The 23,100-nt window shown below is 40.8% G+C and overlaps 1 protein-coding gene across 3 annotated transcripts in view; it reads right to left on the bottom strand.

The window, feature by feature from the left end:
- Positions 1-23,100, bottom strand: part of LOC143930386 (mitogen-activated protein kinase 8) — a 61,739-nt gene that overhangs the window by 15,461 nt on the left and 23,178 nt on the right. For 2 of the 3 annotated variants that reach the window (XM_077454671.1, XM_077454673.1), the window contains exons 7-8: positions 12,869-12,940; positions 1,506-1,688 (exon numbers count right to left, since the gene is read on the bottom strand). In XM_077454671.1, the coding sequence (XP_077310797.1) occupies positions 1,506-1,688; positions 12,869-12,940 (255 nt within the window). Of the gene's footprint in view, positions 1-1,505; positions 1,689-12,868; positions 12,941-20,945; positions 21,018-23,100 lie in introns of all 3 variants that reach the window. The other variant, XM_077454672.1, reaches the window with a different exon arrangement.

Here is a 23,100-nt window from a genome sequence, read left to right as displayed (position 1 = left end):
AATTGGATTTAGGTCTGGACTTTGAGTGGACCAGTCTAACACATGAATATGCTTTGATCTAAACCATTCAATTGTAGCTCTGGCTGTATGTTTAGGGTTGTTGTCCTACTGGAAGGTGAACCTTCGCCCCCAGTCTCAAGTCTTTTGCAGACTGTAACAGGTTTTCTTCTAAGATTACCCTGCATTTGGCTGCATCCACCTTCCCATCAACCCTGACCAGCTTCTATGCCCCTGCTGAAGAAAAGCATCCCCACAACATGATGGTTTGTGCATTCAGTGTGATGTGCATCGTTAGTTAAATTTTGGTCTGATCTGATCAGAGAGCACCTCCTTCCACGTGTTAGCGTGAAGCCATGGGGAGGGGGGCATGGCAAACTGCCAACGGAACCTCATGGCTTTTTTTCAAAAATGTCTTTCTTCTTGCTACTCTTCCATAAAGGCCAGATTTGGAGTACACAACTAATAGTTGTCCTGTGGACAAATTCTCCTACCTGAGCTGTAACTCTCTGCAGCTCCTCCAGAGTTACCATGGGCCTCTTGGCTGCTTTTTTGATGAATGCTCTCCTGCCCGGCCATTCAGTTTAGGTGGACAGTCATGTCTTGGTAGGTTTGCAGTTGTGCCATACTCTATTTTCGGATGATGGCTTGAACAGTGCTCCGTGAGATGTTCAAAGCTTGGGATATTGGCCTTCATGATGCGGTTTGTTCACAAGGGTTCTCTAACAAACCTCCGAGGGCTTCACAGAACAGCTGTATTTATACCAAGATTAAATTACACATAGGTGGACTCTATTTACTAATTAGGTGACTTCTGAAGGCAATTAGTTGCACTAGATTTTATTTAGGGGTATCAGTGTAAAGGGGGCCAATTAAAAATGCACGCCACACTTTTCAGATATTTGGAAAAAATATGAAAACCATTCATCATTTTCCTTTCACTTTAAAATTATGTGCCACTTTGTGTTGGTCTATCACATAAAATCCCAATAAAATGACATGAACATTTTTGTTTGTAACATGACAAAATGCGGAAAATTTCAAGGGGTAGGAATATTTGTTAATATGTTTTTACAAATAAAGATCATAAAATGTTATTTGCTAGGCTGATGCGCCTTATTTTTTGTTCTTTCAGTGCTGCGTGTTTTAGGGGTTTCCCCAGGCCTAAAAAGGCAGCAAAGCGTGACGACTTTAGATAACTACATAATGGAGTCCCTTTTTGTAACTTCTCTGGGGGAGTTCTCAAAGAGAGCAGCGTTGTTAGCTCGTTTCCGTGCTAATAATAAAACACACTGAACACTGCTCTCACAGTACTGTATGTCCTCAGTTTTCCAGCAAGTATGTCCTTCGGACTAGGTGATACAGGGCATAACAACCCAAAAGACAACATCTTGTTGTAGACAAGGCAAAGTTTTTATTTTTTTTTATTTAAAAGCAACTAAATTTGACCCAGGATTGGGCTTTAAGAACTTGTGCACCAACTCAAGAAAAACAGAAATCACGCTTACCTTTTAACTTGTTGTGCTCGGAGTCTGCAGGAAACAGGACATCTGGGAAGAGTTTCTCAAAGCTGTAGCCTGCATATTTGGGTCTGTTCTCCACATATGTCCTCACAGTAGGCTGAAGTTTCTTCATGAACTCCGGGCAGGGAGTCCCCAGTTGCTCAATGACTTTGTTCCACTGGTCAATATCTGAGACTGGAGCTCAGGAAAATGGGAGCACAGGCAAAGTACAATAGTACAATAAAATACCATGCAAGTAGCCAATGACAGCTTTGAAATGTGCATACAGCATGAGCTATCAGTATTATGTACAGCAGCAGTTCACCATTATATCTGAAAGGGGCAGCCCTCTGTTAAATTTAGGCTTAATGGAACAAGGGCTCAACTAAACAGAAATGTAATCACTTATTGGCAAGGAGTATACATATTAGAAAAAAAAAAAAAAAAAAAGGTAATTCTCATGTAATTAAAGCTGAATTCTAAATATTATGCCCTCCTATCCTCTAGCTTATACAGAAGAAAACACTTCTGTCTAGGCAAATATCTAAAAGCGATAAGCCAGGGCTCTGATCCTTTGTGCTGCTTTCCAAAATATGGGTAGGCACTTGGATGTCATCTCATACAATGCAGGACCAATAGTGGCATGTACTGTAGATGACTACATTGGCGACTGGCAGAAAAAGAGGCTTTGTGGGATCACTACCAGAACTCCCGCGCAGGAAGGTGCAATAAGCAAGTTATTATTAGTGTTAAAATTATCTCTTACTGAGCAAAACTAGGCTATCCAAAAAGCTTAAATTGTAAATATACCTGTTCCAACTTACAGATTCAACTTAAGAACAATCCTACAGAACCCATCTTGTTTGTAACCCCGGGACTGCCTGTATAGCAAAATCCAGAGATGGGTTAGAATCACTGGCATGTTTCTAATATGGCCTGTGCCCCTTGTAGGCAAAACCACACTATCTTTTCTTCACTGAAACAATAAAATAGAGAAACGAACATTTTAGAGTGATCGCCAAAACAAGAAGTGAGGGTAAAATTTCCAATGGGGAAATCTGGTCTGATCATAACTATTAAAAGGCAAGGATTGGCAGACTTCAGCCCTCCAGCTGTTGCGGAACTAAAGTTCCATCATGCTTGTGGCTTTCCCGTGTCTTACTTTCTGTTGCATCTCTGGAACAGAAAGCGTATGAAAATCTCCCTAGTGGGACAGCAAAAAATAACCGGAATTTAACCACGTCCTAATCCAAAAGTAAGAAAGAATGGTCACTACATAAACTAAATGATTATTAGTATTGCTTGTGTGTTTATCCCCAATTCCCAAATCTGGCCTCAGTTTATTTTTTTGCAGATATCTACATAAATCACATACCAGGATACTAAGGATTCCAACTGTCTACAACGTAAGCACTGTTGGATGAACTTGAGAACAGATTTAGGAAGCAGAGCTCCAAGTCATCCATTTTTTTATTTTATTTTTTTTACATTTCATGAAGACCCCCAATTAAAAGTGCTTTGTACCCAAGTTCGCAGCTCTGCCTACCATGCCATCATTAGGGATCCTCAACTTTGCTTTTGGTTTCCCCACAGACTACTTTATATTAGTATGCAGCAGGAGTGAGCCTCCTTTACAGTGGGTATGGAAAAGAATCACCACTCCTTAAAATAATCATTTTGTTGCTTTGCAGCCTGACACAAAGAAAGACACAATTTTTGCCTTATCTAGCCGTATTTACTAGTGCAACTTTTACTAAGTGAAAGATTTAACACCAAACAGGTCAGACAAAAATATTCAAAAACAGAAATCACCAAGTAGGAAAAAAGGATCATAACCATAACACCTTTTCCCATGTGGCCTCAATCTTCAAGGTGCATTTAAGGGGGGTCAGATGAGACTAAACTGCGTTGCAATACAGCAGCTGGTATGAATTGACCCTTGCAAGAGTATGTTTTTGATAGAGTGGGAAAGGTTGGAACCTCAAGTTTTTATTGCTTGGTCTCTTCCTGTGCCAGTGAAACCAGTGTTGTGTCGAATACTATCCCCCGTCGGATAGTGTCTGTCCTGTACTGCGCTTGCGCAGCATGGAGGACAAGGAGATGCTGAAAGTCTCCGAAGATGAATGGCACCTGCGCACTGAGTCCAGGTTCAAGCCCCACCATCCAAGTGGACATAGAGTTAGAATAAAAAAAATTGCTGAGCGAAGCGAGGCCGTGCCCGAAGCGAGCCCGCGAGGGGCCCTGTTACTAAGTGCTACCATATGTCCACTTGGATGGTGGGGCTTGAACCTGGACTCAGTGCGCAGGCGCCGTTCATCTTCGGAGACTTTATGAGTCTCCTTGTCATCTGTACTGCTGTGCCTGCGCAGTAGGGGGCGGACACTATTCGATGGGGGACAGTTTTTGGCAGAACACCGGCACATTCATTTTCAATCCTGGTTTCAGCAGAACAGGAAGTAAAGGGAAATCTCCCTTACGAGGACACAGACAGCAATAAAAATTTGAATCGCAACCCAAGTGTCACTAAAGGCTAAGCTTTTTTTCCCCAGTAAAGAAGGGGGTTTATAATCCAAACTCCAAAGTCACCAGAACTAGCGTTGCCATTGGAAAATTTCCACTCAATTCCTGTTCTCATCTCAACCCCAAAATTTGGGACTTCCTTTAACTTTCACTGGTAATGGTAAACAGGACAAGTAGAGAGAATGAATTGCCCCAACGCGGACCCAGACAGCAGTTAAATTGGTTTTAAAGCCACAAACAAAAAACAAAACCGCTCCTGGAGTTACTTCCGGGTATCGCGGGCTCCGGCACTGATTGGTTGGAGCCGCAATGACATCACTCCCGCATGTGTGCACGGGAGCCGCCAGTAATGGTACAGTCTAACTGAAGCAGTGGCACGTTCGTAAAGGGTTTACAACCACATTAAACTTGGCTAAGCTCTCTCCACTATCCAAAAAAAGAAGATAATTTGCCTTTAATACCAATTTAAAGGGGGGGGGGGGGGGGAGAAGTGTTGGCTGCCTTTCCATTCTTGGCAATTTAAGAATGAATATTAATTTTTTTTTGGCATAAGACCCATTAGGATTCATTTTATCAATTGTTTAACGAATTCAACAAATTTTGTTACCAAAAATAAGTAAGCGAAGGGCAATTACGATTAAAACCAAACTGAATGGCCCACATGTTCCAAGTTACTTTTGTCAAACTGACCAAAGATCATTCAAGATTTGAGGTAAATTTGTGCGAGTCAGAGAAGTAGAAAGTTAGTGACAACCAAGCTAGTTGGACACCTGATCCAGAAAACCCTATCTAAAAAATGATATATATTTATTTATTTTTTTAAATTGGAAGAAAAAAAAAAAAAACAATAAAAAAAAAAAAAAAAAAAAAAAAAAAACATTCACATGCAAATGGCAATTTGTATATGTTTCTAGCAAAAAGGGAAATCAATTGCACCCTTCAAGCTGGTCCATGCAATAAAAAAAGCGCTTCCCAATCAAACGCGTAGGCCACTTGGCTGAATTAAGTCTATGGTTACACACCTTCAAGGAAGGAAAATACAGCAGTGTTAATTTTGATGTCAAATTTTGATTTTGTTTTAGTCATTGTCTTAAATAAAATGCCTTTTTAGTTTTAGTCTTGTTTTAGTAATCTGAATTGCAAAAAGCTTAGATTTGTTTAGTTTTCTTCACTGAAAACATGCAGGTGACGAAAACTATGACAAAAATATCTTCGCCTAAGAAATAAACACTGCAATACAGGTACAACCTAGGGCAAAACAACAAAAACCGCAGTCAAGCTGAAACAGACAGACCTCAGGTTTTTAGTTTTTTAATTAACCAGCGATAGCTGCAGGGACCCATTTCAAGAAGTGCCATGTCCTGTGCAGACTTTAGATGAAGACTCAGGATTAGAAAGGTAAGCATTACTGTTTATTTTACAGGTATGACTCTTGCTTCTTTCACAGTCGTATAGAAACAGCATCACTTTAAACTGAATTATTAATTTAGCTTTAAAAGTAAAGGCTAACCTGTAGCAGTTTTTAACCTTCAAAAAAGACAGTATAGGGTAGGATGACCACATTGCCAAACTGCCATCCATGAACACTCTTACCCCCCCTTCCCAAAGCTCTACCCAGATGCACTGATCACGCCTCAAAAAAAAAAAGGCCGCCGCATCACCACTTTACTCACTGACAGTACTTGTCCTGGGCGGCCAAGATCAGTTTTACCTTGTTCTAATGCTGGCTCTTCACTGTCCTGCAGTGGTTAGACACAAGAGGTGGAATTTACATTATATTTATATTTAATTTTAATAAATATAACATGCTTAATAACTTAAATACCGATAGCAGTCTTGTGACTTCTATCAGTGTTTGGTTAAAGCTTGTAGGCGTGGGCTTTTATGCACTGCCTGTCCTATCAGGATGCAGGACCCCTGACCCTCTGTCTGGACAGTGCCGATTGGCCCTGCGCTGATCTCATACAATCGCCCAAGAAAAGAAGAAGAAAAAAGAAAAAAGAAAAAAAAAAAAAACTCTGGCAATACTCAAACTGAGCATGTGCAGCCTGACTCCAGTAACTGTCTTATCCGGACCAGTTTTGGAGACAATGCAAGAAGGAGGAGGATCTGTGCATACAGGATCAAACAGCTTTTTTTTTTTTTTACACAATGTCAGGATTAACCCCTTAGGTACCACAGGTATAACCAGCATGCTTTACTGTATATAAAGACTGATTTTTACTGTTGTGGCTTTAGTAACACTTTAAAAGGTAGAACCAAAAGGCAATTTAAAAAATTTTTTTTGGATAGCATAAAAGGGAGGATTATCACACCGGATTTTTGCCATCTGTGTGCCATTGTGGAGATTTCCTTTTAAGTCTTGTCCCATAGCCAAAACAGGAAATCCCTGGTTGTCACCGGGGTCACGAGAACTAGTGTCCCCATTCGAAGATTTCCCTTCTATTTATGGTTTTTGGTGTCAACTCAAAATGTGGCATTTTCTTTTACATTAATGTTTGATAACAGTAAACAGGACAAACAAATGGAGAAAGCACATCTCGCTAATGGGGGTACAGACTTAAAACTGACAAGTGTTCTAATCCCATTCCACTCTGTCAAAAATAAAAATGTTTTGCCTTTAGTTATACTTTAACATTGATTTTGAAGTATATGCCTTTTTAAGCCTACCCTGTTCACCAGTTGACAAAGCTGCAATACTGCGTTACCACAGAACAGGCGGCATCAATGACAGATCAACAGGTAATAAAACTGTTGTGTGACTCAGAAAACAAAAATCTGCTTAAAAGTTGATGCTAATCCAAAAAGGTACAGTATAGCATAGATTAGAGGTAGATTCAAAGCACGGGGAATGTCTGAAGTTTTTCCTGTGGAAGGAAAACCTTGGACAGGGCTGTATCCAGGACCAGGTCCGGATTCTTCAAGTGATGAGATAGTTGCCGATTTCAGGGGCTATAGGATCCACTTGAACCTCTGTAGGGTCTGGGCTGTCTGAAGGACATTAGCTGATAGAGCCTGCACTGACTGCTCTTAAGAGAATGTGGTTATCCAGATGTGCCACAATGAAAATACTATCAGAGAGAAGCCGCAGTACAGTGGCTTGCACCTTGGTGAAGAACAAATGTGCAGAGGACAGGCCCAAAGAAAAGGCCACAATTTGGTAATCTTGTGTGTTCACAGAAAAGTGGAAGTAGCAAAAGGTGAAGGAGGATGGGGATATGGAAATACACATCCCTGATGTTCACACAGGTTAGGAAATCCCCCCAGTGGAGGGAACCAATGACTAACCAGATGGATTTCGTATGGACTTTTTAAATCCAAACAAATCAATTGAGAATCTTTAACTCAAGTGAAGGGCATGCTCCTTCCTCTGCTTTGGGAATGGAGAACAACTTGGAGTAGATCCCTGAAACCTTTGGCGTTATGATCCCTTGAGAGAGAAACAGCATGGCGGTCCACCAAGCTTTGCAAAAAAGCTGGAAAATTTGACATGGTGCAGCAGGGAGGCGGGTGCTTTAACACCAGTTTGAAGTCCCCAGAGAAGTCATTCGGAACGCATCTCAAATGTCCTGGTATCAGATGGCCGGTGAAGGTCAAAAGATGTTCCGCCAATTTTAAAAGTGGGGATACCCTTCATTGCGAGGAGGGCTTGTCATAAAATTTTGGTGTATTTGGGGATTTAGGACTTATGGAGGAACTGGGTTCCAGACTTGAGCTTAGAAGTCTTAAACAATAGGGGTCTCTGTTTAGTTTCAGGAGCAGGGGCTTTAAGCCACCAGAGATTTCTGGGGCAAAGGATTATTCTTCTGAGGCATGCTGGGAGGGAATGTGGTTTTACCCTGTGCTGTCCTTACAGCTATGCCAGTGTCCACTGCTCCTGAACGTGGCAGTGTAGTCAATTGACTTCAGAATACTTCACCCTGTGTCTTGTAACGTACGATTAAGATAATCATAATTTTTTTTTATGTTACATAGTAGGTGAGGTTGAAAAAAAAGACACAAGTCCAATCTAGGTGTGCAATTATATGTCAGTATTACATTGTATATAATTGTATGTTACAGTCCAGGTGCTTATCTAATAGTTTCTTGAAACCAGCGACGCTCCCCACTGAGACCAACGCCTGTGGAAGGGAATTCCACATGCTTGCCGCTCTTAAAGTAAAGAACCCTCTACGTAGGTTAAAGGGGTTTTTAAAGGTAAACGTTTTTTCACCTTAATGCATTCTATGCATTAAGGTGAAAAAACATCTGACAATGCTGCCTCCCCCCAGCCCCCCATTTTACTTACCTGACCCCATGAAAGTCCAGCGCTCGCCTCTGACATCCTCTTCGCCGCTCAGCCTGGCCACTGATTGGCTAGAGTGGATGGATTGAAAGCAGCGCAGCCATTGGTTTGCGCTGCTGTCAATCACATCCAATGACGCGGCGCGCTGTGGCGACCCCCCCCCCCGAGTGATACACTGAGCGGCTATAGCCGCCGGCTGTATCACAGGAGCGCGCCCGCAAGTACTTCTCACCATGTGAGGGAGCTCGCATGAATGTGAGAAGTACTTGCGGGGGGAAGCCGAGACAGCCGCCGAGGGACCCCAGAAGACCAGGTTTGGGGCCACGCTGTGCAAAACGAGTTGCACAGTAGAACATGTTTCTTTTTTTTTTTTAAATCCCTTTACAACCACTATAAGGTTAAACATCTTTTCTTTGAATTTTAACAAGTGGCCACATGTCTTGTTAAAATTCCTTCTGCAAAAAAGTTTTAGCCCTATTGTGGGGTCACCAGTACGGTATTTATAAATGGAAATCATATCCCCTCTCTAGCATCTCTTCTCCAGAGAATAAGTTCAATGTTTGCAACCTTTCCTCATAACTAATATCCTCCAGATCCTTTATTAGCTTAGTTGCCCTTCTTTGTACTCGCTCCATTTCCAGTAAATCCTTCCTGAGGACTGGTGCCCAGAACTAGACAGCATACTCTAGGTGCAGCCGGACCAGAGTCTTGTAGAGCGGGAGAATTATCGTTTTATCTCTGGAGTTGATCCCCTTTTTAATGCATGCCAATATTCAATTTGCTTTGTAGGCCCAGCAATGGCATGCAATGCCAAGCTGCTGCTATGATCTACTAGGACCCCCAGGTCCTTTTCCATCCTAGATTCCCCCAGGAGGTTCTCCCCTCAGTGTATAGATTGCATTCATATTTTTTCCACCCAAATGCATTATTTTACATTAAACCTCATTTGCCATGTATTTGCCCACCCCATTAATTTGTTCAGATCTTTTCCCAAGGTTTCTACATCCTGCAGAGAATTTATTGCTCTGCTTAGCTTAGTATAGTCTGCAAATAGAGATTGAACTGTTTACCCCAGCCTCCAGGTCATTTATGAATAAAATAAATAGGATTGGTCCCAGCACAGAACCCAGGGGGGCCTCACTACCCACCTCTGACCAGAGTACTCCCCACTTACCACCTCTGAACTCACCCTTGTAGCCAGTTTTCAATCCATGTACTCACCCTATGGTCCATGGCAACGGACCTCATTTTGTACAGTAAACGTTTATGGAGAACTGTGCCAAATGTTTTTTCAAAATCCAGATACACCACGCCTATGGGCCTTCCTTTATCTAGATGGCAACTCACCTCCTCATAGAAGGTTAATAGATTGGTTTGGCAAATTGATTACTGCTAATGATACCGTTCTCATTACTAAAATCTTGTATATAGTCCCTTATTTCCTCCAAGAGTTTGCATACTATTGATGTTAGGCTAACTGGTACGTAATTCCCAGGGATGTATTTTGGGCCCCTTTTAAATATTGGTGCCACTTTGGCTTTTCTCCAAATCAGCTGGTACCATTATAGTCAGTAGACTGTCAGTAAAAATTAGGATCAATGGTCTGGCAATTACTTGACCGAGTTCCCTAAGAACGCTCAGATGCAAGCCATTTGGTCCCGGTGATTTATTAATGTCAAGTTTCCCCAAGTCTAATTTTAATTCTGTCCCCCGTTAACCATGGAGATGCTTCCTGTGATGTGTCATAAGGATAAACACTGCAGTTTTGGTTACTGAAGCGCGCCCCCCCCCCCCCCCCGATTCCCTCGTGAAGACTGAGGAGAAGAAAAAATTTCAATACCTTTGCCATCTCCCCATCCTTTGTAACCAGATGTCCTCCTTCATTCTTTATGGGGTCAATATGGCCTGTCCTCCCTTTTTTACTGTTTACTTAAAGAATTTCTTTGGATTTTTTTTTGCTCTCACTCCGCTATGTGTCTTTTGTGTTCTAGCTTAGCCGCCCTAATTGCACCCTTACATTTCTTGTTGCATTCTTTATAAGTCTGAATGCGGAATGATGATGATCCCTCAGCTTTGTATTTTTTGAAGGCCTTCTCTTTATGCATTTTTACATTGGAGTTAAACCATCCAGGACTTTTTTCACTCTTTTAAAATATAATACCCAATGGGATGCATTGGCTAATGCCCTTAATATCAAACCCATCTCTCTGTGTTCTTTGTTCCTAGGATTTTAACACAATTCATGCCTTCTAACAAGGTTCAGTGTCTTCGTATTCCCCTTAGGTTTTCTATTTGTGTGATTTATACCGAAGCCAATTGACCTTTGATAGCGGTTTCCTAAACTGCCTCATATTTTCACATCTGTGATCAGGTCTGTATTGTTGGTAATCAGCAGATCCAGTAACGCTTTATTTCTAGTTGGTGAGTCTACCATCTGACCCATGAAATTGTCCTGCAAGACATTTAGGAACTGGCAAGCCTTAGACAAATACATGGTTCCCTCTGCCCAGTCTGTGTCTGAATAATTAAAATCCCCAATTAACCCTTCCCATCCTTGCTGCTAATCCAATTTGTGATAGGAGATCTGTTTCATCCTCCTCCCTTAGCTTCATCCCTTTGGAGCTCTACCCATAAGGATTCCACCTCCTCCCTAGCTCCCTTAGTGATGTCATCCCTCACATTCACTTTATTATTCTTTATATATAGGCATACCCCCTCCCCTCTTTTACCCTCTCTAGCCCTGCGATAACGGGTATTCCCTTGAATGGTTGCCAGCCAATCATGAGAGCTGTTGAACCAGGTCTCTGAAATTCCCACAAAATCCAAAGCCTCCTTGTACAGCAGTATCTCTAGTTCACCCATCTTGTCCACCAGGCTCCTGGCATTGGTGAACATGTAGTTTAGACTGGTCGCATACTATCCTCTTATTTGGTGTTCCAAGATTGCACAAGGGGTTTTCTGACGATCCATAAAACACGTATGCAAGTCAAATTCTCCACAATTTAAATAATATTGCCAGTGAAATTAATAGAAATCACTATAAAAGGTTTCATGTGTATAACTGCCACCCCTACTTAGACTTAATAGACATAAATGTCAAGATCTGTCATACACCAAATTGTGTCCACCAGCACTGGTCAAATCACAGGTCCAGTTGCAAGGATAATGCTTTTAAAAAAGCAAAGATCAAAATTGTGAGTCGAAGCTCAACAACATCTACAAATAGAGTACATGACTGCGCATTCATGGGATGCATATTTCAAGCAGCAACATGCTATTTAACGAGACACTGTCATCTTGCCTGTTTGGGGAAAGACTACACAAACTTATGCACACCAGCACAATGGCTCAATCTTTCATACCTGCCAGTGCAAAACACCCAGTGCTTCCAAGTAAAGGAGATCATGTGGTACTTCCTCCCATGATGCAGTGAACATGATAGAAGGTACACTACTGCTATATCCAAGCCCCAAGCACCAGGTGTTTTGCAGAGCCAATAGAAGGAGGAGCGATGGAGACGCAATGTGCAAGTAGAATGTAGTTGGAGACAGACTTTAAACAGATCCTGTCATTTTGCCCCGATTAGTCAAGGTAACAAGGTCTGATATTAATGGTTTGATATGGTATATTAATATAACTGAAGATTGGATTTTTAATTAAATACCAACATAAGCCCAAATGTGACTGACTCCTGAAGCCCTAGACCTTGGGACATAAAGGGCAAGTGTGCTTAATATGGGTCCCGATGCCCTCCCCCAGCAGCACAACCAAGTGTTATACATAACTGCCCCTTCTTCAGCGATATCTTTACTATGTGACCTACCTTGTGCCACATGGCCGTTTCATCAAAATGTTCCCAGTGGAGTTCTGCCTGCCCTGTCAATGTACAGATTTTAAAGCGGAATACATAAGGGCCACAAAAGGGCATAATCTCAGTGAAGCAGAAACAGGAGAGCATAAACCTTGATAGGGCATTAAAGGGAGATTATTGGGACACATTAAAGCTAGCCACACATTCAACCCAGACACGCATTCAACCCAAAATCAAACACTAAAAGCAATGAAGTACTTTTGAACATTCCTCAAATCAGAGAAATTTCATGCGAATGTTCATACAAACATTAAATTTGAAAATCTACTATGTATTGCCAGCTTAAGGGTAAGAGCGCACGCACGCACGCACACACACACAAACACACACACACACACACACACCTTTTAATACTGCATGGAGATAAACCTCAACTGGTATAACCTTCTTGGCTACAAAATGCATATCAACTGTTATGATACGTTTCCCCTTTGACAACCTGTAACAACCTGGGCGCCTCAAACATAGCTTCTGGTCACACTCATATTGTTAGCAAAAAAAAAAATTAAAATAAAAAACTACCTCTACAGCTTACCCTGCTGTAAAGCTCTAAAGAATATGATGGTACTACACAAATAAAAGATAATACAATGTCTATGTGTAATGGAAAACAAAGAAAGAAAAGGAGAACGGTCTATCCCTCTTGTGTTTGGGAGGTGAGCAGTGGCTGGTAAGAACCAATGGGAAGGATACGGTCTGTGCCGGGGAATAACACACCCCCTTTGATCATCTCTCCCAAGATGCAACCCACTGACCAAATGTCAACTGAAAACAGAACGCAAGGCAATTAACACAGAATGGCCTCATACTAAACACCAGAAATATACAAAACATGAGCATGAGGATTCACCAGCCACACGATAAAAATAAAGATAAAAATTATGCTGCTTATCTAAATCTTTCAAAATGCTGAATGTAAAACTCCACACAAATCTTTTCCTAGTTTTTGGTAGACCAAGAAAGACTAGAACCTCTTTTGGGTTTTTACTGCTGTCAAGACCCTTGCGTGGGAGATTCAAGCTCATTTTCTATCCTGGTTACCATGGACACGAAGGACAGTGAAAGTTAATCTAAAAAAATTACAGTTATTACCTTAACAGCAGGGGTGGGGAAATCTTCTAATGGGAACACCTGTGTTGATGACAACTGCCCAAGGTAGGCCTTCCTCTTATTTTGAGACTTTCCTTTTGTCTCCAGGACAGCAAATGTCTGAAAATCTCCCAAATGGGAACACACGCACACAAACAGTAAAACAAGACAGAGGTTCTAGCCTTCCCCAATCTAAACAAACGTAGAAAAAAAAAAGTTCTGTTTGGTGTGCCACTCTAAAATATTTTTTGTTTTTACAATTTTATTTTTTTTGCTTACTTGCTGTCAAGCACAAGGGTATTGTTTAAATAATAATACTATGCAAAGTATTTACTGTAGACGTGCACCTTAATGAAATGTGCAGAGAAATGTCAGTATAGCAGTCACTAACTTTTCTGGGGAGTCAGCTTCATTTAGGTGATGTGTGCACACTACTACATGAAAACCTACTGTTCTCTATGCATGATATGGATACGCACCACATGCAGAGAAGGAGGGAGGCTGAAGCAAGACATCACAGTCCAAGAATAGAGAAGAATCAAGCAGCAGGTAGCCTGGAGTGAGCTGGATCATGTTACATGCACCCTGTTCATTCTGTGTCAGCTTGAAAAAACTACTATTCTATGGTTTTGAACTACCAAATAATAAAAATAGAAATGTTTGGTATAAAACTATATTCCTTATGCCATTATAGAAAAAAGAAAATTGCCAATTAAAATTCTGTGTCAACATGTCAAATCCCTTCAAGAGCACTTGACATCCTAGAAACTAAACAATTCAAAATAAAGGTCTTGCCTGAAAGCAGGTACAACAATGTGCCCTTTTTTAACAATCCTGCGCATGTACCTTTTTCATTTGGTTTATTTTTTATCTTCCAAGATAAAGTAGCGCATACCTGTATTCAATTTCATGTTTCAGCACGAACCGGGCGAGTGTGTGTGTGTGTGTATCCCTCTATTCAAAAGAAACCTGTCTTTTGATGGCTTGACGAATGGTCCTAATGGAAAACCAGCAATCCATTTTTTTTCTTTTCTTTAATATTTTTATCCCATGGTGATTTTATAAATTAACTACTGTGGCGCAACTGACATAAACTGTTTGGCACGGTACCATTGACTTCATGTTAATTTGGAGGGAGGTGGCAACAGAAACACAGAGCAGCTGCCCGTTTTTATTGCCTCTGCCCACCAGTGTAAACTAACCCTTCAGAATCCTATTGAAACTCAAAAGGTCTGTTTATACCTTTAGTGGATGTAAACCCTCACATATACCCAGTGAAGTTTAAAAAGGTGCTATTGTTATCGCTTAAACACCTGAAAAACTCCTCAGTGTGAAAGTTCTGTTGCTAGTGACAAAACTGCTAGTGGTCCATTTATCTTCTCTTATGTTGTCTTTCCCTTACTGTTCCATCGCTGAGAATCTAAACCTTTCAGCACGGAAGCAATGTCCATGGGATCAAGCAAGGTGTTACTAAACTAAGGCATTAACTCAGCATTGCATATTAAGACATTATCTATTCTCAATGTACAAAATAATGAATCAAAAACAACAGTAATTGTACAGCATACAACTTACAATTGTAAACATTACTCCTCACATCTAAATAACTCCTGGCAACAAAAATATGATTATGTATATATTACTGAACAGCTCACGTTATATTTATTTAAAGCATATGTGAACTAAAAACTAGTTTTCAGCATGTTTAGCTTAAAGAAGAAGTTCAGCCAAAAACAAACTCTAAAGCTTCGCACACACGGTACAAAAATCAGAAGGGGATTGTCGTTTGACAGGCTGTTGTCTGAAGTGCTTACCGTTAGTATGCCCTTTTCTTTTACAAAGGATTGTATTGAAAAATTGAGTATAACAAAAGTATACAGATAATTACTGGTTACAGTGAATATCAGACAACAAAATAAAAAAAATCCCAAAAGCGGAATGTTGGATATATAGTACTGTATACAACAATGCTAATGCTGAATAAATTGAAAGCCTAAGTGATTCTGAAAAGGCATAGTCAAGTACGCTCTTTTCAACAATGGTTTTCCAATTTTTGGCCAACAAATGTTGGATGACAGGCTAGTAAATTTTTGTCAAACGACAGCTCCAAGTAAGATTTTCGTATGGTCAGTACACAATTCCGTCACACAAAACTTGAAAGTACAAACACGCATGCTCGGAATCAATGCTCAAATACGAAATTAGCAGAAGGGGCCCAAAGGGTGGCGCTCAAGAGCTGAAATTCCTCGTAGTACGTCACTATGTTCGTGTTTGTGGCATGACAATTTGTGTAACACTAGTATGCAAAACAAGTTCCTGGCACACGTCCTTTTGACAAAAATCAGACGCTTGGTTGGCCAACAATTGTACCACGTGTATGATGGTAGCCACATTTTATGACTAATCTACCTAACCCTGTAATACAAAAATAGCTATACATACCCATTTTGCAGCCGCTACAGTCCAAACCCACACTGAGCTGTCAGCGATGGCTTCTCTGTGTAGGTGGGTGCAGGAGGGGAAGGCAACAGAAGCTCCATAGTAAGTATATGGGTGATGTCTCATGTGCAGCTAGAGACGGGACCGATGGACTGCAGAAAAGGTATGTATAGTGATTTTTGCTTCACAGGATTAGATCGATTAGATAGATTCGTTTTAGAATGTGACTGCCAGTAGATTTAGAGTTGGTTTTAGACTAAGCTTCTGCTTTAAAGAATTTCTGAAGTCTAAGTGGTTAGCACTACCACCTAGCAGCACCAGGGTTGTCTGTTATAATCCCAATCACAGCACTACCTGCTGGAGCTTACATGTTCTTACTGTGCCTGCGGGGCGGGGGGGCGCGTTCCTCCCACACTCCAAAAGACTTACTGTTAGGTAAATTGGCTCTAGTATGTGTATGTATTAATGCGATTTAGGGATCTTAGATTGTAAGCGCTAAAAGCACTGCATAAATTGATGGTACTATACAAGTACCTGTAAATTTTTATATCGATTTTTTTTACCATAATGTATTCTCTGCCTAAAAAAAAAAAATAAAAAATTCATACTACCTGTCCTGCCCTCTTTTTCCTAAGCACTTATCTGACTCTACGTCTGGCCGCAGCACCACTTTCCCCTCCCCCCACTCCCTGCTTCCACAGGAGAAACTGAGGGCTAGGGGAGCCTGCTGCCATCAGTCAAACTCCTTTGAGGATGGAGCGATCCCATGGCTTATTGGCAGTTTGCGTGCATCTATGGATGCACACAGCCCATCTTGGAAGCGCACATGCATGGGTGTCTCCTTAGCACCTGGCTTGTTAGAGGAGGTATCTGGAGGAAGGAGAAGCTGACAGCAGTGACGGGGGACTGCCAGAAAAGGGAGAAAAGCAGTATCACTGTATACTGTTTTCTTAAGTAAATATTTGTGAATCTAATGCAAAATCTTCTTACTAGGAGATTCTAACCATTATTGTTGGGTAGATCAGGTCTTATCAGATAGGCAGCTCCACAGCCAAATGAAGGAGTTTGCATGGCAGGCTGACAACACAGCTACTAATTGCAAGGCACTGGCTTCACAATGTCGCCATATAACATTACTGCCAATTTCTCCAGGTAAGAACATTAGCAACAGATTAACAAAACATTATTTGTTTAAAAAAAATAAAAATAATAATCTGTATATATGATGCCAGACATATTGAGGTTTTGGGCTAATAAAAACTTAAAAAAGTACAAAGGATTATATATGCGCTAGTCTAGTCTATAATTCAAATACCATGTGAAGCACAAACTACAAAGTAAACAAAATGCCAACCAAAGGAATGTGCATGACAGGTCGACAACACTGCCATGGCAGACACACAGCCTGCAACATCTTCCCACTTCATCATAATGCAAGCAGCTACAGCCTGCATGAGAACGACAATGCTGCTCTGAATTTAGCTCTAGTTTACACCAGTGTGGTTTTGAAGTCTTGCTACTTTAGCGTTACTTCAAAGCAATGCGACTTCAAGTGCAGCTTGCCGATATCTGAGCTACATCATTAAAAACAGAGGTCAATGCAAGTCGCAGAGAAATTGTGCAGAAACCCTTTTCAGAGTCGCAGCAATTGGAACGGTTCCCTTGCCACAAATGGGGTGCGACTTTGAACTGTCAAGTCGTACAGGTGTGAACCAGAGCTTTAAGTAGTGCAGCGTTGTTGCCACACCATTATAGGAAGCTGCATGAGATGGACTTCAATAGGGGGTGCAACATTTGAACAAAGACAAAGGGAAAATTATAAATGCAGATGTGCTTCAGCATTTAATTGCTAGTACCTTATTTATTTTTAATGGAAGACTAAAGCTCTAATTTATGCAGAATTCTAGTTAGATAACTAACTTTACCAGTAAGGCATTTACTAAATAAATGTTGAATGTGTTTTTGAATACAGCTTACCTATCCAAATTGTTTTTTATATTTGCTCCCTGTGCAGCAGCTCTTATAACCTTCAGTTGTCCAATGTAAGTACATGTACAAATGATGCAGCTCACCCAGTGCAAATCCAAAGACAGTCCACTTCCGATACAAAGTCGTTTAAAACAGAAGAAAGCAGGGCAAATGCTACCAAAGTTAGGGTAGAACTCCAGCCAATGTTTCTCCTAGTTTTTGACAGGAAGAGTTAGAACCCGTGTCAGCTGCTTATTACCGTCTTTACTTTGGAGAGATTAGTCCTCACCACTCCGACCAGAACAGAAAGTGAAGGGATTTCCAATTTAACCATCACACTTCCTAAAGTCGTCCAGTGGGGAGACAGAATAATAAAAGCCCAATACAGGTTCTAAACTCTAGGTAGCTAAACTAAAGATAAAACATGCTTTGGTTGGAGTTTTACTCTGAGATAAAATATATAAATATATATCCAAATGTTGATTTAAATCACCTAAAGAGGAACTGAACTCTAGAATCTGTGCAAGGAAAGGCAAGCAAAATACAAATGACAAGTAACTAGTACAGCCCTAAGGTCTCCCTGCAGCTGATCGCCCCCCCCCAAATTAATGACTTACCATGCCTAGTCTCGCACTGTCTCTATGTGGAGGTGGCCATCTAGCTACAGGCTGGGCTTTGCTTCTTCATGTCAGAGCCTCCAGCAAGGAGAACAGCACAGTAATGACATTGCTAAACCTCACTCCAAATCATCTGAGACTAGCAGATGCAGCAGTGCTTTATGTCTTACATGACAGATAAAAACCCATGAGGTTATAGGTACAGTAGAGTCTAGACGACCCCCTTACATACCAGAAACTGCACTGCTATTTTTCCGGAGGAATACTGGACAGAAAAAAGGTAGATATTTTGGTGTACTACGTAGGCACAATTAACATTTCTAGATGTATATAAAAAAAAAAAAAAATTCACTTTTGAGTTCAGGTCCACTTTAATGCAATAGACACATTTCAAAAATACAGTTTTTAATTATCTGAACACATCAGGCATGGGTCCTGTCCATTTCCTCATCACCGTACGTGTGTGTCCTCCAAACTGCATTAAATAGTGAAATGTGACCACACCCACTAACCCCTTGACATTACACAGTAATTAGTCCATTTCTATAGCACCGATTGCTGTATAAATGTCAAAATGTGTCAAAAGTGTCCAATCTGTCCGCCACAATGTCGTAAAACCGCAGATCACTGCCATTACGAAATAATAAAAAAAAGCCATGAATCTTTCCCATATTTTGTAGACGCTAACTTTTGTGCAAACCAATCTATACGCAATTTGCTTTTTTTTTTTTTTTTTTACCAAAAATATATGTAGAAGAATATATATCAGCCGAAACTGATGAAGAAATTTGTTTAAAAAAAAAAAATTGGGGGGATATTTATTATAGCAAAAAGTAAACAATATTTTTCATAGCGCGCAAAAAAAAAAAGAAAAAAAAAAAAAGAAGGACGCAGAAGTGATCAAATAGCAAACCAAAGAAAAATGCAAAAACGCAAAATTGTCAGTTAAAACTACGCAGTGCCAAATTGTAAAAAGTGCTCTGGTCACTGAGAAGATCAGACCTGTGGGAACCATTGGGAGACAAGTTGTCACTTGTAAAACACAGATGCCAGACTTCTGTGTTTAAAAGTGATAGTGGCAAGCGGGGAGCAGAGGGCCTAAGCCAGAGGTGGTGGAATGCAGTTCCACCAAGTTCCAGCTGAAAAAAAAAAGAAAAAAAAGAAGGTGTGTGTGTGTGTGTGTGTGTGTGTGTGTGTGTGTGTGTGTGTGTGTGTGTGTGTGTGTGTAAAGGCTTGCTGCTACATGGAATAAAAATGTTTAAACAAAACAATTACACAATGAACAATAAAAAAAAAATTCAGCTATTATAAATACTTCTACTAAAATATGCAAAATGAACCGTATTAATAAGGACATTGCATATACCTTTTTCCCCCTCTGCAGACCATTTCTCTGTTAGCTGCCAGTATTCTGGGGAGCTACTCTAGGAAGAGATCTGTTCATTAACCATATTGCATTTTACATCATCACTCTCAGGTGATCAGGTTTGGGAAGTTCAGTATGTTTAAATACATACTGTCACCTTGTGAAAGTGACAGTGTCTGGGTAAAAGTCTCCACCCCAACCCACTGATACTCACCGTGGCAAGTGTGTGTGTGTTGGGGGGGGGGGGGGGGGCGCCTTTTACACAGACACTTTGTTCTAAATCGCTAAAGCCCAACTCCGGGTGAAAAAGAAAAATGTTCCCATGCAGTGGGGCTGTGCCTACAATGCATGGGTCATCTGCTCATTTTAGTCTAGGGCAGAGGTCTTAAAATTTTCTAAGCAAAGGGCCAGTTTACTGTCCTTCAGGTTTTAGGGGGGCCAGACCGTGGCCAGTGGGAGTAGAAAATGCCCCAACATCAGTACTCCATCACTGGTTTTAACAAAATAGTGCCCCATTGTTGGTAGCAATGGAAGATTAGTGTCTGATTGATGTCATCAGTAGGAGGAATGGTGTCCTATCATTGGTGTCAATTTGTTAAATACTGCCCCAAGAGCCAGATAAAAGGCAAAGGGCCACATCCGGCAGTTGTGAGACCACTGGTCTAGTGGAATGGAGAACGGAGATATATATAATGGCTCCTAGCCCCACCTTCCCAATGGTCTGGTGGTTATGTGCTGTTGACCATCTATCAGTCCTGCTCTGGATGTGAGGATGTAAGGAACAGTCCACCGCTGGATCATGGGAGAGCACGTGTATATGCTGTTCACCTGTGCAGTGCAGGCACAGCCCCACTACATGGGAAAACTTTTTTCCCCGAAGTTGGGCTTTAAGGTGACGGTATCTCTTGAACAAACTGGTAAAATACTTTTTCATCGCCAGTATACAACAGAGACCCAACGGCCTTTTAAAATTATTTAGATTTACTGGTGTTCATGTAACTTAGGTACATAGTTATAAAGCAGTGAATGTGACATTTACTAAAGGCGGTTTTAACTTTCACTGAAGAATGAATTCATCTGCAGTATATTCACGGCTTTATACATATGCCTCATACATTATGTGAGTTGCTTTTAATAATCTTTGCTTGCAATTAAAAGACAAAAACTCAGTAAGATCAGTATTGCTGCCTGTAGATTGGGCTGAACTTTTCCTAACTTCTTGCATGCAGCAATATGATTTACTTGCTCTCCAAGCCATTAAAACATTTCATATTTAAAAGCGCAAGGATACAGTCCCTTCCCGGGAACAGGATCTTGTGACATATCATTTCTCCCATAATGCACCCCACGGACCACAAGTCCACTATCAGTGTGACAGCACAAGGTGAAGGGGAGGGAAGAAAAAAAAAAAAGATGGTGGTAGGAGAAAAAAAAAGCAGAAGCGAGAGAGAAAGAGGTGTCAGTGAATACGAGTGAACAGCCAAGTGCAGGCAGAACCTGGAAAAGGTGAGAGGTCAGCATGAAAAAAAAAAAAAAAAAAAAGACAAGAGGAGCCACAGGGCAGTGCAGAGTAGTTAAGTGATCATTAAAGTGCACCTGTCTTTCAGTAGTAAACCTAATGCTGATAAAAAGGTGGATAGGAAAGGTGAAGATCATTGTTTTTCCCTATCCCCACTATTAGAATCCTCCAAAAATACACTCAAACATTTATACATGTTATCCCTTTATTATTCTCAGTATTACAAAACAGTTTTAAAAATACATACTTCAAGTAAATAATTATATGTACTACTGGCAGAGATCTGTGTTAATAGAGAAGCTTGGGTTTAAAAAGAAAAAACATTTATACTCAACTAGGTGGATGCAGCAATGATCCAATGCGGCATCTGTCCCCTATCACTTCTAAGACTGAGAACTGAGTGATCCAAGACCGCTGTTCATTCAGTATTCAGCCTTCAGTGAGCAGAGAGCCTGTGACTGTCAGTCACCAGCTCCCTACTCTGCCCCTCCAGCGCTCACTGGACTGTGCAGGGGGCAGGAGTGGTGAGCTCTGGCTCCTAGCAGCCTACTTAGAGGCTGAGCCAGCTGCCAGGCCAGCGACCTGAGTGGATCTGGACTGTCCAGCCAGGATTGATCCAGAGTGGCGTCAGAGGGCTTTAGCCCGCTGTTGGTTGAAAACAGGTCACAGTAGTGCAAAGAGAACTGCATTACTATAAACCCCAGGAGAAGCATAGCCAAAAATGCTGTGGCTATACTTCAATACAGAAGAACTAAACCCCAAGAGCAAAAATGCCATATAGTGCAGCTTACCGGTCCTTAGATGTGGTAGCTACAATAGTTTCATTACTTCTGGCTAGGAACATTTCAGCAAGTACAGAAAATACCTGTTGATCTTGCCAGAAATGCAATGTCTTTGTCACTACCTGTAAACAGAATATGAAACAATTTTATCTTCTTTATATAAACTACTAATCACGTTAGCCCCTATGTAAGAGAGATGGACAAAAGGCAGTCATGTTTAAAATCAACCATGACAGCCATGGTCCTATAGATACAGTACAGGGAGTGAGCATAAGCCAATGAGACAAGGATGTTAAATACAGAGAAACCGGTGAAAATGAAGAAAAAAAAAGGAAAAAAAAAATAAAAAAATAAGGTGTGTAAAACATAAAATGAAGAGAGCACAACTCTGGACTGGAAAGTTGCGATATATAAAATTTTTGCTTTTGGGTTTAGATGCACTTTAAGAGAACATGGAGAAGCCCTAATAAATCTGGTCTAAAGTATCTGTGGGGAATAAAATAGTGACAGCAGTATTTATATTACTCATTAAGCTCATCTCAGGAACAGGTTACATGTTACACCCGTACGCAGGATAACATTCACCAGCAGCTCACCCCTCTGCTCCATGACAACACATCGGGGGGAAGAACTTATCCTTTAAAGATGTGCTTTAAATGCACATAAGTGCAGGTGAGACAGTGCCAATTTGAATGAGGCCCAACACAAATACAAATCATTTGACAAGTAAAACAATTCAAATATACATTTGAAGTTTGAATGTAGTTTATAATTTGCCTTGAGTTCCCCTTCAATGCTATGCTGAAACACGAAAGTTACAAAAAAACAAACAAAAACACACAAACTCCTACATTGCAACACACTGCTTGCTACAAAATTACAGGTGCACTTTAACACTGTTGCAATGCCAGTGAAAGTACTGCCATTACTACTGGCAGCTAAAGGGTCAACAAAGTAAATTAGTCCCTGTGCTGCTGACGTCACACGGCATTTAAAGGCTAATTGCACCCAAATCTCGTGCCTCACTTTTGGGTGGACATTGGTGGATTAACACCTATCTAACATTTTGGTACTTAACGCTCCTGATGAACTCTTAGATATAATAAAGGAGTATCCCACACCTACAATTAGATCCCCATTAGAAT

This window comes from Lithobates pipiens, unplaced genomic scaffold (genome assembly GCF_037356315.1).
Source record: "Lithobates pipiens isolate NorthernLeopardFrog02 unplaced genomic scaffold, aLitPip1_a1.2 Scaffold_25, whole genome shotgun sequence".
Lineage (NCBI taxonomy): Eukaryota > Metazoa > Chordata > Amphibia > Anura > Ranidae > Lithobates > Lithobates pipiens.
The sequence above is the reverse complement of the archived record's forward strand: the minus strand, read 5'-3'. Positions and strand labels throughout refer to the sequence as shown.